This window comes from Pyrus communis, chromosome 17, assembly GCF_041283825.1.
Source record: "Pyrus communis isolate YQ-2024b chromosome 17, ASM4128382v1, whole genome shotgun sequence".
Taxonomy (NCBI): Eukaryota; Viridiplantae; Streptophyta; class Magnoliopsida; order Rosales; family Rosaceae; genus Pyrus; species Pyrus communis.
In genome coordinates, this window is record NC_142581.1 from 7,058,430 (window position 1) to 7,075,566 (window position 17,137).

Here is a 17,137-nt window from a genome sequence, read left to right on the forward strand (position 1 = left end):
ACCCTAGAAATTGACTGAATTTGGGATTCGGGAAGAGAGCCGCGACTGCGGGAAGAGAGAGAACCACCAGAGCGATTTGTGAATTGATAGGACGAGAGGGGTTTATATAGGGAAGGTGAAGACGTTTGTAAAACCCTAATTGCCCTATATGGGCTTTGTTTTGGCTGGTTGGGCTCTATTTGGGCTAATACGACCGATATAACTATTGGGCTGAAGAACGGGTAGTTGGGTCCACCCGGCCGGCCAGAGAGCATACGTTGCAAACAGGTTTGAAATTTTTCAGCGCATTGCTGTCTCTGAAAGCAAGAAGAACTCAGTGGAGAGAGAAGACCAACCAAACCAAATTGTGGTGGTTGCCGGAAGGCCGTTGTTTGGGTGGCGCGGCAATGTCGATGGGGACTGACAGCACTTGGGTGGGGAAGAAGCCGCTGCGGCGCATCGGCGGCATGGCCGACGCCCTCTCCATCGCTTCGGATCTCGGCTTCTCCGTCGCCGCTCCTCCTACCCAGGTAAACCCTCGCTCTCCTTTTTGCACATTTCTATGTCCTCCATGTTCAAGTTCAGTGTTTGGCTCGTTTGGACTTATGAGCATTTTACTCCCCATGTTTTAGCTTTCGTACATTTTTCAGATTTATGAGCTTAATTTTGAAAACCCAGTTGGAATTAAATTGTTATATGTTAGTGGAAGAGGAAAGCTGATTACTTGGTTACTTTTGTAATGTGGAAGCTTCTTGCTTTGAATTTCAGAAAAGTTGAATAATTTTTTGTGATGCAGGAAGAGCTTCAGAACTTGTCCAGTAGTACTGGTGAAAAGGGTGATGACTTGATAAAGGTTTTGAGGGACCTTACCTCTGTTCAGAGAAAAATAGCAGATCTGCAAGTTGAACTCCAAGGGAGAAAGGTGAGCTGTTGGAGTCTCTATTTTCGTGTTTCGAGTTTGTGAGATTATCCCATCTGTTTTCACTGAATTGGGATTATATTGTCTGTAGGATGATAAAAACGTAGCGCATTTGACACATGCGAGTGAAATGGAAAAGAAGTGTGAAACTTTGGCAAGGATTACTACCATACTGAAAGATGTGATTCAGAATAAGGTAAATCTGTTGTCGTACATCATTGTGTGTTGCTTTGTTCTTGTTGTAAATTGGGGTTGTGATTGGATTGGTTTGTCTTTGTTAAATCATACAATGATTTAAGATTCATTATTATTTGCATATTCTGTCCACTGCATTCTTTGTCAAATCGTACAATGTCTGTAATAGTTGCAAAGTCTTCCTGGCCAGAAATGGAGTGGACTATAGCATCTCTTTCGAAGCGATTTCTGGTTTTCCTATCAAGAATATGCTTTAGTAGATATATTCCAGGCTAGTAATGTTGTAAACCGATGCTTTGGTTATCATGTTCTTTGAAAATTGAATTTTGGTGGCATAGAAGAGCAAATTTACAGTCTATCATTCATTGAGTTTCTTTTTTATGCCACCTACATATGTAGTTGTCGTCGTTCAGATGCGTGTTTAATTCTCAGTAACACCCCCTTTATGTTGTGTCTGAATAATACCTCCTTATTTATTTTGGTTCAAATCACTGGCAGGATCGCATCATAGCCCGTCTTCAACAACCATATTCACTCGATTGCATTCCAGTAGAAGCAGAGTATCAGGTTTGAATTCAGCAGTGTAAAATCTCTTAGGTTTGAACTCATGTAGGTTGTCTTGTATTTTACATTCTATGCTATGATTATACATGAGCCATTTTGTTTTGACCAGTCTAAGAGTGTTTGTTGCTAAATCCAAGTCATAATTTATGGGAGTTTAGATTGATCAAAAGATTCAAAACAATTGTTGGGAAAAATGTAATCCCTACAGGGCTATTTGTATTTCATGTGAAAAAAACTGTTTTCTTAATGTTTCTGGAATCTTTTGCTTGTGCCTGTGCAGAAACAATTCTCTGAATTATTGATGAAGGCTGCTAGTGATTATGGGGCCTTGACAGCATCAGTTGCAGATTTCCAGTGGAGTCAGACATTTAAGGAGCCTCCTTCGGTTTGGGGGGTATGTTTGCGGAAGCTTTTCATTTGTTTCTAAATTACTGAGAATGCATGTAGCATAGTTGTTCTTTTTCCACATTATTTGCTTCAATTTTGACAATATTCCTGATGTTGCTTGGTTTATAAGCTACAAGACATTTGGTTGTTGGCAACTACGGAGTATAATACTGTTGCAATTTGCTGATTATAGCACTGAAGGAGTTGTTTACATTATCTGATCTACCATGTACTGTGATCTGAACGTGCGAATTAATAATGCAGATGTTGTAGAACTTTTTATGTTTGGAAATTACGTGTGCATGATGTGATCTTCATTTTTTTTAACTGATGCAGGAAATGCTTCGTCCAATTCCTGTGGCTTTAGCATCATGCACCCGGTTCTTTGAAGCAATGTCTGCCATGAGGGAATCGTTTTCAACTCTTCAGCATCTCAGAGTTGGTCAGACTGATGCGCCTTCGCCTATAACACCAGGCAAGCAATCCTCCCGAAGAATACCAGGTGATTCTGAATGTGTAACTCCACCTCCTTGGAGAACTGAACCAAGCTCTGATGACTTAGCTATCAGAAGCTCAAGGAAGGCTGAAGTTGAGCACCGAGAAGCCGAGGATGAAAATAGTGAAATGGATGGCACTAGCCACCGGAGATTGTCATGGCCTCCGTCAGTTAAAAAGAACGGTGTTTAGTCAAAATAACTGACACTCGTTTCTTGCGACTCACTGTATGTGTTTGTGTGATATGGTAATTGTATAGATATCTGCAAAAACAATTCCAGTACAATTATACGCCTTGAAACAGTAACTTAGTTTGTGCAACAATACATATATTTTCTATTATGTCGAAATGTTTGAGTTATGCCTTCAAACTTGTATTCTTTTTTTGCCCCTACTATTGCTGGGCAGAGACGGGCTGAGTGTTGTTAAACCAAGTGATGATATGTTAAAATTTCGTTGTGTTTTGAGCCTGCCAAATAGGACTTTTAAGAAGACACCAAGAAGTTCTCAGGCCATCTCCAACCGATCTGATCAAAGGGCTATAGGACTAAAAATAGTTCGAAATATCATGAAACTCGTCTCCAACTAAGGGCTTGTGGGTCTCATCGGGCCAAAACCAAAAAATCGGGCCAACTGGGCCGGCCTAGTTTTTGAAAGCCAACGACTACTTGGCGTTAACATGACGTCAGCTAGCAAAGGCTAGTTGACACTAGGTAGCTGTTAGGTTTGAATTTTTTTATTTTTATTTTTTTCGGACAAATTTTTTTCCTATAAATACTTAAGCTATTCCTACATCATTTCTCACATAATTTTCACCATTCCATACTATCTTACCTCATTTTATTTCAATTCTTCACATTCTATTTTCTAATAATTCACACACCTTCATCTTTTCCCTCTTCAATATCTCTTTCAATTACAGTTTGCAATGAATTCCAACTTTAGATCATCTTCACATTCCAACTGGGAGTTCTCATGCAATTCCGAATTGGAAGATAAATAGGCGCAGATGAGACGAGAAGATGAGGAGTCCGATGAAGAAGATGAAGCATGGCTCAACACAAAATATATGGTAGTAATGGCTAGGGTTATGGCGTGTCAGGAAACTGAAGAACAACCTCAATGGGATGGCTCTGTTGTTGGTCGCTTTTACAAACCACGAAATAGAGAGATGGAGCATGAGACTCTGATGAACAACTACTTCAACTCCAACTTGTTGTACATAGAAGAGGATTTCAGACGTCGCTTCTAGATGAGGCGTCATGTCTTTGAGCGTTTACTTCATGATGTCCAACATGTCAATCCATACTTTTGACAAAAGATGGATAAAGCAAGTTGCCCTGGTTTCTCACCCCATCAAAAGGCTACTATTGCACTCTGAATGCTGGCCTATGCCTCCCTAATTAATGCGATCGATGATACATATAGTATGTTTGAGTCTACATGCCTTGATAATCTTGCTGAGTTCTGTCACACAGTTGTTCAGATTTACAAAGAGGAGTACCTCCGTGAACCAAATCAAGCAGATATGGATCAGCTCCTTCGCAAAGATGAAGACCGTGGCTTTCTGGGCATGATAGGATCATTAGATTGCATGCATTGGCAGTGGAAGAACTGTCCCACCAGATGGCAAGGAGGATTTAGTGGAAGATCAAGAAAGCCAACTATTATGTTACAGGCAATTGCCTTGTTTGACACATCAATCTAGCATGCTTTCCTTGGAGTCCTAGGATTCCAAAATGACATTACAGTACACGAGCGTTCACCCCTCTTCAATAACCTGACGTAGCAACGGGCATCGGTACAATATAGGGTATTACTTGGCAGAAGACATCTACCCAAAGTGGGCGACACTTTTCCAAGCAATTGCAAACCTTGTGCATGACGCCCAAATGTGGTTTACCTTACACCAACAGGTATACCGGAAAGATGTTGAGAGAGTTTTCGGCACTTTACAACCACAGTGGAAGATCATTAAGGAACCAACAAGAGGGTGGAGTCGAGATAAATTGAACTCCATCATGATGTCGTGCATCATATTGTACAACATGATTATGGAGGATGAGCAAGATGGTTATATTGATGGAGAGTCTGATGATGACCAAGATGATCCAAATAAGTCAAGGAGTGCTTGTGCGAAAATATATGATGGGCCTAATTTGCCTTTGGATTCAAAAACTGGTAATATCTCTTTAGATGAGTACATGAGGCACTATAGGATGATACGTTCGCGTGTCACAAATAAGTACCTGCAACAGGATTTTGTTGCACATCTTTGGGCCAAAAGAAGTACGGAGTAGGCATTTAAGTTTTTTTTTTTTTTTTCATGTTTTTTGAGTTTGAATAACTCCCCCAAGTAGTACTAGGATGGAGATTGTGTTGTTGTTGTTTAATGTTGTTTAATTTAAAGAGTACAACGTAAATGTTCAAAAACCTTATTTTAATATGATAGTTTAATTTAAGTAATCATATTAATTCAATTAAAATAATAAATTATGTTTGCCCTATGATCCTTTGGCCCCCTTGGTTGGAGATTGTATGAAATATGGTCTAACATTATTTGTTAAAATATAATTTCTTGAAGGGCTATAAGGGAAATATATGACCCTTCTTTGGTTGGAGATGGCCTCAATAGCTCTATTCTCAATAAACTATCAACAGATAAGCCACTAAGACTCCAGAAGGTTCTCATGGCCCCTTTCACTTTTTAGCCATTATAATTTTGCTTCCCATGTAGGGTAAGGGCAAAATTCCATTGTTGAATTTAATAATTAAATAATGCATATAATATCATCAAACACTTCTAGGTTGTTATTACGTTAAAGAAATTGTTAAAGTATTTAAGGTTCTGTTTGGTACTGTACTTAAATCTAACTTTTTAAACTAAAAAACAATTTTCAAGTTTTAGGCCTTAAAAATTTGTTTGGTAGGACTATTTTAAAAAACTGAACTCAAGACTAACTAAAAAATATAGTCTATTATTTAAAAACATAAAAAGTGAGTTTTTAGAGTTTTTAAACTTAAACTCACTCATTTCTTTTCTCACCCTCCTCCCCTCTCACTCCAAATCTATCTCTCTAGTTTCTTCTTTTTTTTCTCCTTTTTTTTTTTTAACCTTTTTCGTCTCTCATCCAATCCAATCAAGTTTAAATTGTAAAATTTAAAAATTTTAAATTGCAAACCAATCAAGTTTTTGAATCTTAAAGAAAATTATTTTCAAAAAATGTTCTTAAGAAATGTTTTGAGAAATGATAAAAAATTTCAAATATGATACTAAACAGATCCTTAAAAGTTCTATAAATGAAAGTTGTTATTAGCATTTAAATAATATCTTCGTAAACGCTTCACATTTTGTTTTTTTAAATTTACAAGTGGCAGTTTGTGTGCGAAAATGAAAGATCAAATATGCAAATATTATGCACCAATCTCAAATGTCAATGTGGTCTAGGCTGTATCCGCGTTAAATATTGCCAATTTTGCATGCACCGTTCACATCTACCACCCTTAAAAGAAGATTTTCAGTGTGTTCGAAATATGAGCACATGCGCCATAAGATTTAAAAAAAAAAATTCCCCCCATTTGTATTGTAACATAATGGTGTACCGCCAACGTATTTAGGGCACACGAAAAATCTCCCCGTTAAGAGATATACTACCGTGTGAAATGTAAAAAATCAAAACGAGAAGCTATAAGTTGGACATAGTCACTATAGACGATGCTTTACCACAGTAACTTAAAAGAATCATGTTTATGCACCTTGGTACATATTAGATATCCACGACTCTTCTTCCCTTTACTAATTAACTATCTAACCCAACAGTATCGATAAAAAAAACTTGGATTTTATCAACGTCATCCAACAGTATTAATATTATTGCCTCCGCAGCTAAGAAATTAACTTCCCAACATTCAACATTCCTATATTATTAGACTACCCAAGTGCGTGAAATATTACAACCAATCAAATTATCAAAACAACCAGCCCTCCACCCAATCAAAACGTAATTACCATAACAAAGTGCCACCACCATGCTTGCTTAGAGTTATAATAAAGTCTCAATTTTTATGATATTTTTCAATTATTCATCCATATTAATAATAGTAAACTACATTTTATATTTTGAGACATTTTGTCGAACAATTGGTAGATTGTTTTCGTCTACTAAACCATGTTGCACATATATCAACAGATATCGACATATGACGAAGCAATCCGATAAGAAATATCAAGAGAATTGTCGAAAAATGTTGAGATATACCTAGTAGACATTATATAAAACATTTGGTAAGTACAACAGAGAATGGTACCAAACATTTGGATCCTTTGTTTCTGCAGATAAGCTTGAAAGTTCTTGGAGAACTATTTTCCCCATTGTCGGATCTCAAAATTGTAACATTTATATCACACTGGAGGTTCAAAAGACTTTTACATGTGTATTTTTTAGACTTCGAGTGATCCTAAGATAACCTTTTTCGTTTATATGTTGTGTCATGTACACATCCATTTTTCATTTATATGTTGTGTTATAAAACGCAGGCTTTGACAATATTGAAGTCACATTTATTATGCTCAAACAGTCTAACATGTTGAAATAAAATTTGATTCAACAATTGAAAACTATGTTCAGATGAGTTTTTCTGCAATGGTTGAAAGCAATTATGATTATACATTTTAGTGCAGGTTTCATCGACTTTTATTTCTTTAACAATTACAAACCTATTAGCGCTATCATTCTACTAAAACAATTGAAAACTATGTATATTATGTCAATGTCATCCAACAGTATTAATATTGCTGCCTTCGCAGCTAAGGAATGAACTTCCCAGCATTCAACATTCCCGTATTATTAGATTAACCAAGTGTGTGAAATATGACAACCAATCAAATCATCAAAATAGTAAACAAACAAAAATAAATAAATAAATAAAATCATCAAAACAACCTGCCCTCCACCCAATCGAAACCTAATTACCATAACAAAGTGCCACCACCAAACTTGCTTAGAGTTAGAGTTATCACAAAGTTTGAATTTTTATGATATTTTTAAATTATTGATTCATATTAATAAGAGAGAATTATATTTTATCAGATTTTAGTGCAATGACAATTTTATATATCATTTTTAAAACTTACTCTCAAACTGACCCTCAAATATTAAATGTTTTAAATAACCAAATATAAACTACATATTAATAAAACACTCATTGTCAACAAAAATTCTATGAAATTACCAGTTTAACTTTCTAATTTAAACGAAACATGAATAAGAAATATGGGTAGAAATGTAATTTCACAAAATCAAAATTTTGTTTTGTTTTTTTTTTTTCAAAGTCTTGCCTACATGTAATTATTCTAACATATCTCTAATCAAAAACTAAAAAAAATTAAAAATAAAGCCATTTCCCTACTCCACATTCTTTATCACTCTCTTCCTCTCTCCTTCTACTTCATAAACAAAAATAAAAAAATTTCACACACACTATGTGTGTGCCCATATGCTAGTTTATATAATGAAATTGTTTATACCAATAGATGATTCAACCAAACATGAAAAAGCGTTATGCATGACTAGTCCCATAAAGAGAAAGACAACCAAGAGAGCATATACTCCGTATCATGAACATATTTTTAGAAATATTGCATTAACTTGCTCATTTGTGGTCTTGCACATCTTTCTATATCTGTTTCATCCCATTATTCGTGTGACTAGAAAACCAGAGAACAAAAAATATGCACCAATACACACGAACGTACCATTTTCATACAAGCTATCATTCACGATGATGAAAAAACCCATTGACCATTGTACATTGGAGAAAGACTTACATACATCTTACTTTGATATATGACACCTCATCTTTCAAGTTCGTTCCAAATGGAGATTAAATCCACTTCGGACCTTAGTGTCCGGAGCTTATGGATCCTTTAATTTGGACCGCTGATTGGTGTGGAAGTTAAATCAAGACCGTAGGTTGTGTGTGGTGGGCTAGATTTGTAGATTCATAGGTTTCGAACACTAAGGTTTGTAGCAGATCCAATTTCTTCCAAATGTACATAAAGTCCCTCGGTTTTGATTGGGGCAGCGATGACAGGTCAGCTGCCTGCAATTTACAGAAGTGGTCAATCATCATCTAACATGCATCATGCATGGCCTTTGATATTTTCTTTCTTTTTTTATTTTCCCTTCAGAAATTGAGGATTTATAGAGCCACTTGCCTCCTCCTCGTCTTACGAAATTATCCACATCGGCTGCACATGAACTTCACACGACATGTGTAAGCTGCATCTCTGGCCTTGCTCTATTATTTTACAAGAGATTTTTTAGTATGATCAGAACACATGATAGTACACCATATATCATTATACAAATGACAGAATATGTGTGTTAAAAAGTTAATAATTTAAAAAAAATAAATTTTCGCTACTTATATAAAAATACGTAGTGTACCATCCGTATTCCAATCACAATAAAAAATTTCACATTATTTTACCCAAACAACGGTTACGTATCAACTCCTGCCCGGGCCCTACCACCACTAAATCACAGATTGTCCGGTTCAGATGAGGCCAAGGAATTTGCGGGCCGTGATGTGATGTTAATCATTGAAATTCCTAGAGATAATTTTAAACGTGACTGGAATACAAATAGTACATCACGTGTTATTAAGCAATTGGTGTAATATATGTGTTAAAAATTTAATAACTTAAAAAATAAAAATTCTCACAATTCATATAAAAACACGTGATGTATCATCTGTGTTCAGGTCACTATGAAAAATTTCTCAAATTCCTGATCATGGTGGGGTCTTGCTTTTTCAAAGGATAGTTTACGGTGCAGCGACCCATACGCTAGCCAAGAAAGGCCGCATGTCTAAGCCAAAAGTTAAAGGTCAAAAAGGCTCTATGGTCTAACTAAAGTAGGTGCGGAGTGTCCTGACGATCACAGAATGATGTATAAAGAAAAATTAACCATTGATATTGTAGAAATGATATAAAATGTCACCGCAACAACATATTCATACCATATAAATTAATCTCGTAATTGTCGACTAGTTAATTAAGTTGGCCGGAGAAATTATAGGATGTCATGGTTGGACCAAATGGATGTGGCTAGAAAATACATGAGCCCTACAATGGAAATAACTCAAATTCAAGGTAAAAACAATTTCAAAACAGTTTACAACAAACAAGGACTTGGTAATATACTTGTGATCAACTTCGGATATATGCACCTTTTAGGCTACAAGTTTAAGCTACGATTTCTTGCTTAGAGTGACTTGAGCATCGAAGGGTACATAGCAGGAACCGTCTGCACTCCGCCCCTCGTTGCCGAGATTCAGTCCTCTTCCTTCTCTCGAGAATCAAGTGAAAGCGCAAGGTCTAATCCTTATTGATTTTACGCTTCAACAACTACGCTACTCGGAAATCTTTAGATTTTGTTGGTAAGTTCTCCTTCTCTTGCCTTACGGACAAAGGCTTTTTTTTTTTTTGGTGTAATTTCCTCTAATTTATGGGAAGGAGGATACAAACTTGAGATGACACACTATCTTAACCTACAACAATCTCCAAGACCTATCTTATTATGTTTGATTCCAAAGAAGGTGGTGGAATTCGAGTTTTTGTCTTTTCTCATCCAATTCAAAGACTTTATATTCTTATATTTTGAGTCTTAAGATTTGAATCTTTTTCACTGAAGTTTGAGTTTAACAATACTGAAAATGGTTCAAGTTAAAACTCAAATCTTATTATTTACTTAGTTGAATAACATTTTTCTTTGACTTACACTTCGTATTGAAACACAAATGTTCGAAAATCTATATATAAATTTTAGTTATCTAGTGCATAAGATTTGAGTCCAAATCCTCTCGCGAATTGTAAATTACTTTGAAAAATAAAGTCCTTACTGTACGCAATTAAAGCATTAATTTAGGGAAGTGGACCTTTCGTTAAAATTGATGCTGATGGTGAAGCATGCAAAGAAACAATTATGGTGGATGAGATAAGAAAAAGAAACTGAGAGGGCATATTATAGGCAGCCTACTTACATGTAGATATTTGATTCTTTTCTTTTCCTACAGATAAATATAGGACCACGCTACGCCTACGCACACCACTTTTACCGACAGAAATCAAGTTCGACCGGCATGTACGCGCTTTTACTTCTCCCCTCCAATCAACTGACTCCCAATTTTCAATCCCAAATTTCTGTAAATATAGTCCTTCGTATTGCAACCAATCCCATTTCCGTCCTTCCATTTAGTTTATAACTCCCAAAGTTTTATTGTTATGTCACTTTGGTATTTCTGTTAAAATCTGCTAGTTTTTATGTTAAATTAGTCGTAAAAATCTCACAATTCAACTTTTACACAACACAACGTACAATGAGTATTATATTACTTATTGACAACCCTTACAACAACATCGCATTCATCTTTGAACCTTTATTTGTAATATCTAATAGGACTAATTAAGCAACAAACTCAACAACTCAACCAATATGTTACAAAAAATTGACACGTGGACAATCAAGATGATGCCATTTGGCATCATATAATTGTTTTGAAGTCGAAATGACAGATGCCTTAAATTTGGACATAAAATCAAATGAACTTTCACAAAAGGGCCAAAGTGAGACATAAAATTAAAACTCATAAACTCCAAGGGCCAAAGTGAGAATAAACTTAAATGATTAGATCATGTAGACGAGCGCAGCCATAATCCTCGAAGTTCCGTCACCTCTTCTCCCATTCTCTCCACTTTGACTTTGAGAAACTTCTCCGACTCTCTCTCTCTCTCTCTCTCATCCCCCAAACGACAGCTATTGAAGAGAGAGATAGTGGTGGCGGGAAGCACATGAGATCCGCAGGAGGGTCGAATTTACCATTGTACCCATCTCCCCTGCTGCTTCCGTCATCCTCCTCATAAACTCCGCCAGCCGACGTGTCCCTGCCGAGTCGACCCGCCCCCTCTCCTCCTCCGGACACGCCACCTTCCCGTCGCCTTCGAATCCACGCAACTCATAAATATCCCCCAAAAAAGAAGAAAAAAAGGAAATTTAATAATTAAAAAAAGAAGAAGAAACAATCTGGAAAAAAAGATAAAATCTTTGCTCTGAAAATCTGCAGAGGGTAAAGGGTTTTTCTTCCCTCCGCCGTTGATTTTGTCCACGTGGACTCCCTCATTATCTCTCTCCTCTCTCTCTCTTCCGGCGTGCCTTTGTCCTCTGTTATGAAGTTCGCCGGTGATTGCTTTCTCTTCTTTCCATGGAATTTCCTTCTTTATCAACAACAAGGTCCTCCTTCTCTCTCACTCTATCCTTTTTCTCTCTCTAAATGTATTCAGTGTATGCTTCCACATAAGAAACATATACCCATAACATTGTGTACTTATATATTGGATTCTGGGTTGTTAATCATTTGTGAATTGTGAATTGTGGGAAGCAGTGATTGGTGAAGAATTGTGCAGAAAGCATGAACTTGATGGGTAAACGTGACGCTGCCCGCTGCATTTTCCCCCTCACTGGTTTGCAAATTGGGTAACTTTCTTCAAAATTCAGCATTTACTACTTCAATTTTAATACTTCGGTTTAAATTTAATTTATTTATTTAAATTCTCAAATGCCCTTTTTGTTTTGATCCTACATGCACAATTTTTCTGTGCCAGAATTGGGTTTTATGAGAAATTTAATTGCTTGACAATTTTTTTTCTTTAATTTTCAGCTCTGGTGTGTGTTTATTTGTTAAGATTGTAATTTAGTATTGCTAAATGCAGAGAAAACCTTATTCTTTTTCATGTTCTGAAACATATGATGTACTGTTGTTTTTGGGTATTTTTTTTTTCTTTTCTTTTTGTGTGAATAATGAAGTGATGTGGTTTGTGCTATGTGATTGCAGAGACTTGCAGTCTTATCTTTCGGATCTTAGCCTTTTCCTGGCCCTCGAAAGCAAGAAATTCTATATCTTGGTGGACAATCGGCCATGGCTGGGCGACCTAGGTTCGCGGTCAGCACACTTGTGGCAATTGATGGTTACTAAGGTCAAATCTATAGTCACTACACTCTCATTGATGTTCAACTTATTTGTTTTTCAATTCTATTTTACAGAGAATCAAAGTTTATATTGGTTTGATTTTTCAGTCAAGGTTGTCTCCTTTTGCAAACACTAAAGCGCGGAAGGTGGGAACAGAAGGAAAGGATGCTTGCCCCAGACCAAAGACTGCAAAACCAAAGAAGCTTGCTAGGTGGTTCTCATTAATCAGGCATCAGAAGAAGGTGTTGTTACCTGTAAAGAAGCTGCAGAGATCTTTGCTTCTAAGAAGGGAGTTACATAGGACCTTGTATGGTTTTATTGTATTCGAAATTGCATGGAGCAATGTTCGAGGTATCAATTACATCAATGAGCTTCAGGTATCACCCCCTTTTTATATCCTTGAACAGTTGTTTGTAGTCCTTTGTAAGTGCCCGTGTTCTATGGTTTATGTGTTCTTTGCAGACTGATACCTCGCTGGCTGTAGAGGCTAAATCCATGCAAAGATGGGAATTTGACAGTATTGCTCAAGCTGCAAGCTGCATATCTTCGTGGTTCCCAGGAACAATCTCTGAGCAGCTACAGTTGAAAGAGCATCTGAATTCTGCTGTAGGTAGTATTCTTTGCTCTCATGATTCCTATTTTTGTGGTCTTCATGTTAATAACTTTATGACATGGGGTTTTTTTTCTTTTGGCATATGAGCATGGGATTTGTGTACATGTAGTCGGAATGTGGGGATGTCTTTAGTGGTCATGTTTGGTTAGTCAAAACAAATAGTGCAGCATTGAAAATGGTAAAAATTTGGAAATTTATTTGGGGCTGCTATAGCTTAATTGTTTCGTGAGATATGTTCCTTTAAAGAAAAAATATTAGAACTCTGCTGTGCACTGAGCCTCAAGGCGTGAAGTATTCATCTTTGCTTGAATCTGTATGATTTTGCTTGAAAGTGAAATTCTGTGATATGCATGATGATTTAAAGGTTATAAAATTGTAACACCAGCAGGAATGGAATCCACTAGAATGTGAGTTGATCTAGAGACACTGTTTAATTTACTTGGATAATCTTCTTATAGCATAGGGACTTGGGATCCCTTGAAGCTCACAAGGAGAAGTTCGAGTTCTTTTCGAACATTTTCCCTTTGTTGGTTTATTAGGAAATTTGGATAAACGTATATTTGGAGAATTTCTCTATCTGCACAAAATGTTAAACTGTGCTATATGATGGCTGCTGAAACTACTGTGTTTCTTCTACTACCAGTTGAAATGAGGATTCTATGATTTCATTTAATTTCTATTAACGTTTCCAGGAGAAGTTTTCTATGATGCTGAAGAGTTTCCAGAGACAGAAACTATGGCGGTTGTTGATGACAATATCTGTCACAATAATCTGTCCACTGGGGAAGATTCTCTCCACTGCCTTAGTCGCAACTTTAGTGTTCATTCTGATACCTGTGAAAATAGGGCCGGTGTGCTGCATTCACCGCCTCCACCTACTGGACCCTATAAGAGAAGGAAAATAACAACGTGTATTAGTGCTGGAGTTGAAGTAGATGCTTATTCTGAGGAAGTGCAAAGCCCTGCTTGTGACTCTGAAAGTTCTAAGACGTATAAATGTTACTTTGAAGATGAAATGCAAAACTGTGAGACTTATTCCTGTTACTGTGGAGATGAAATGCAAAACTCTGAGATCCATACCTGTGACTCTGAAGATGAGATACCAGTGACTGCGAGGGCCTATATCAGTGACTCTGAAGGTTCCGTTAAAGCTACTCCGTTCTGCAAAGATGCTGTACCTGTAACTGTCAATACCCATACTAGTGATTGTCAAGATGCTGTTGAATCTACCCAGTACAGGGATGTGCTGATTTTGTTCAGGTTCAATGACCGTGACCTCCCATTTAAACTAAGAGAAATAATAATGTCTGATCTCCGGTTGCTGACTTTGCTTGAGGCTGGGCTTCCATCTTGGGTTATCTTCCTTCAGTCATACCCAGGGTTTTGCCATATCTATCGCCCGTGGATGTGCCCTCTGGCAAGAGCATTGTATGTGCTGATCTCAGTTGTCACTGTTCTAATTGGATTTTATGACCTATACAAAAATGTTCCAGTTCTCAAGGCAACTGCATCTCGTCTTTGTGGGCCTCTATTCGATTGGATAGAGACCTGGTCGATGATATCAAGGATTAAGTACTTGGGAACAATGCTATTTCTACACCACTCTCAGAAAGTTGTTCAGTGGTTTCTGGCAATCAGGAGTACCACGCGATCCTTTTTTTCAGTTCTAGCTCAGCCGTTGGTAGAACCTCTTGTGGAGTGTTTTGGATTCCTCCTTCCAGTATGGAACGCGCTTATTGATGTGTTAGAGAGCCTCTTTTCAGTCATTTGGATTCTGATTGGATCTTCATGCAGTCTAGTCGGGAACCTGATTGAGGTTTTAGTGTTTCCAATATGGTTTCTCCTGTCGGCCATCTGGAGCATTGGTAGGTCATGCAATTCTTTGGATTACCTATCTTTTGATTCAAATAGTCAATGGCGTTGTACAATTTAAAAAATCTTCTATTAAGTGCATGTACTCTTGTTCGCATGTTGTTGCAGGAACTTCCATTGTATATCCTATATTTTGGATTCTATGGGAAGTACTCTATGCTCCGGTTCGCATGGTCCTTGCACTAGCCAATGTTATAGTTTTTATTGGTGCATGCATATATGATACACTTCGAGATATCTGGCAAGTTATTAGCAGCATATTCAAGTTTGCTTCAGCTTCCCAGGCAACTTTGAAAACGGTTGAAGGTTCCATATGGCGTTCACTTTGGAATGACCTCTTTTCTCAGGTTGGAAGTAAAAAAAGTATAAATGTCGTATCTACTTTTTAACAATGTCAGCTAGATGGTTTTATTGATCACCATTCTCTTCTTTTTGGGTTTCAGGTTTTCCGAGCTGTCAGGAGTATATTAAATGGTTTTGTTGCATTCTTCGTAGCTTGTAACAGGCATCGCCTTAGGTATGCTGTTCTTTTCTTTAGCGTGAATATCTTGTTTAGTGATCTTCATTTTTCTGCTCTGTGGGATGCGTACGCATATGCCGTGGTTGCTTAGGCCATCATTAGACCTTATCAGTACGAAGTTCCTTTAAGAACAGTGTTGTCGTTAAGTTACTAGTTGTTTGAGAGACAATAAAACTACTATGTCAAATGTAAAACTCCGACCCATGCTCCTCAGGCATTGTACCTGTCCTTCCAGATTCTGGGGTTATGCTAAATATTAGCTTTCTTACCTGGGAAGAAATAGTCATGGGGAAACTTCTGTTGTTATTCCTCAATCCTTGGATATTGCCAAGCTTCCCAATTGAACAACCCTTTGAGGAGGTGATCTCTCGTATCTGCCACTCTTAACGGAGCTGACTACCCCAATTCTGATTCATTATGTTCGCAATAGTTTTGACCTAAAGGTTAGGTAACAATATGGAAACGAAGTCTAGATAGGAGATCCCGAGGGGAGATTTTAACTCTATTCATTTGGAAAACCTGTGCATGTAACTAGGTGGTTTGCCTATGTAGTCACTGGTAATTCAGCATGATAACTATTTGTAGACCTATGTAAGATTGTGTTAATAAACCCGTGCTTATGATTATTTTGTGATGGTTACAGCATTTATAATCATGTACAAGAGTTTACCCGAAGATTCCTGGACCGAACCCAGAGATCACGGCGTGAAGTTTCAAGACGTTATAGACCCACCGGAGACTCGGAATTTGGTTAGTTTTCTACTGTGGGAATAATTGCTGCACTTGCTGCTGATATTACGACGCACGAATAATTGCGCATGTTCTAAATTTCCTTAACCGATTATCATGGTTTTGGCTTTGCAGTTCGAAGTAAGAAGGAAAAACAACCTTGAATATTTTTTCCACAGCTTTTGGAGGATAACACTATCAATACGGTACCACCTTCGACAGTGTGTGAAATGCTATCGGCCAAACAAGAGAACGTAAAGACGGCGGCATAGTATAAGTGTAGGAGTTGATGCTGGTGCTTCTGTTGTGTGCATGTAGCACCCATGTCTGAATACATACCATAGGAAGAGCTCGGTTTCTTTTTTATCCCTAATTCTTTGCGGTCTTGTTTGTTTCTATATGTGAATTGTAGGGGGCAAACTCTTAGTTCACTGTATATAATGTTCATTCGATTAATTCATGTTTGAATCCGAATTGGTTCGAAATCAAACTAATCTTAGGGCATGTTTACTTAACAGAAATAGAATAAGGAATGGATAAATTTTTTTCGTAGAGCGATAGAACAAATAATAATAATAATAATAATGGTAAAAATTGCTAAAAATAGATTTGAAGTTGCTATCAAATTTGATAGCAACTACCTTTATTGTCAATCCACGTCATGCCAGGTAGGAATTAACATTTTGGTTGAAAACCACGAAAGCTATCTTTTTATTTTTTTTGCTATGGCTGACGTGGACTTTTTTGATTTTTTCTTTATAGATACTCTTAAATAGTTAGTTTTTAGGAAAAAGAAAAATTGGTCGATTCAGGTTGCACATGCTTGATCGCTTTC

The 17,137-nt window shown here is 37.1% G+C and overlaps 2 protein-coding genes across 2 annotated transcripts; both read left to right on the top strand.

Moving 5' to 3' along the window:
* The first annotated feature begins 230 nt into the window (after nucleotides 1-230).
* LOC137708759 (AUGMIN subunit 2-like) lies at nucleotides 231-2,910 on the top strand. The gene is made up of 6 exons (XM_068447913.2): nucleotides 231-509; nucleotides 776-901; nucleotides 990-1,094; nucleotides 1,592-1,660; nucleotides 1,938-2,051; nucleotides 2,381-2,910. The coding sequence occupies exons 1-6, from the start codon at nucleotides 387-389 to the stop codon at nucleotides 2,729-2,731; spliced, it is 888 nt and encodes a 295-aa protein (XP_068304014.2). The 5' UTR covers nucleotides 231-386; the 3' UTR covers nucleotides 2,732-2,910.
* Nucleotides 2,911-11,211: 8,301 nt separating this feature from the next.
* On the top strand, nucleotides 11,212-16,776 carry LOC137749424 (uncharacterized). The gene is made up of 10 exons (XM_068489519.2): nucleotides 11,212-11,832; nucleotides 11,984-12,075; nucleotides 12,434-12,575; nucleotides 12,676-12,945; nucleotides 13,031-13,178; nucleotides 13,874-15,046; nucleotides 15,162-15,400; nucleotides 15,497-15,570; nucleotides 16,217-16,323; nucleotides 16,438-16,776. Exons 2-10 carry the CDS (start codon nucleotides 12,011-12,013, stop codon nucleotides 16,464-16,466), a joined length of 2,247 nt encoding a protein of 748 aa, XP_068345620.2. The 5' UTR covers nucleotides 11,212-11,832; nucleotides 11,984-12,010; the 3' UTR covers nucleotides 16,467-16,776.
* Nucleotides 16,777-17,137: the final 361 nt, after the last annotated feature.

Bases quoted from the DNA above. Each gene is read 5' to 3' on its own strand.
- LOC137708759 (XM_068447913.2), top strand. From the start codon at position 387: ATGTCGATGGGGACTGACAGCACTTGGGTGGGGAAGAAGCCGCTGCGG. The intron at 510-775 runs GTAAACCCTCGC...TTTGTGATGCAG, and splicing joins TCGCCGCTCCTCCTACCCAG to GAAGAGCTTCAGAACTTGTC. The intron at 1,095-1,591 runs GTAAATCTGTTG...AATCACTGGCAG, and splicing joins AAGATGTGATTCAGAATAAG to GATCGCATCATAGCCCGTCT.
- LOC137749424 (XM_068489519.2), top strand. From the start codon at position 12,011: ATGAACTTGATGGGTAAACGTGACGCTGCCCGCTGCATTTTCCCCCTC. The intron at 12,576-12,675 runs GTCAAATCTATA...TTGATTTTTCAG, and splicing joins GGCAATTGATGGTTACTAAG to TCAAGGTTGTCTCCTTTTGC. The intron at 16,324-16,437 runs GTTAGTTTTCTA...TTGGCTTTGCAG, and splicing joins CACCGGAGACTCGGAATTTG to TTCGAAGTAAGAAGGAAAAA.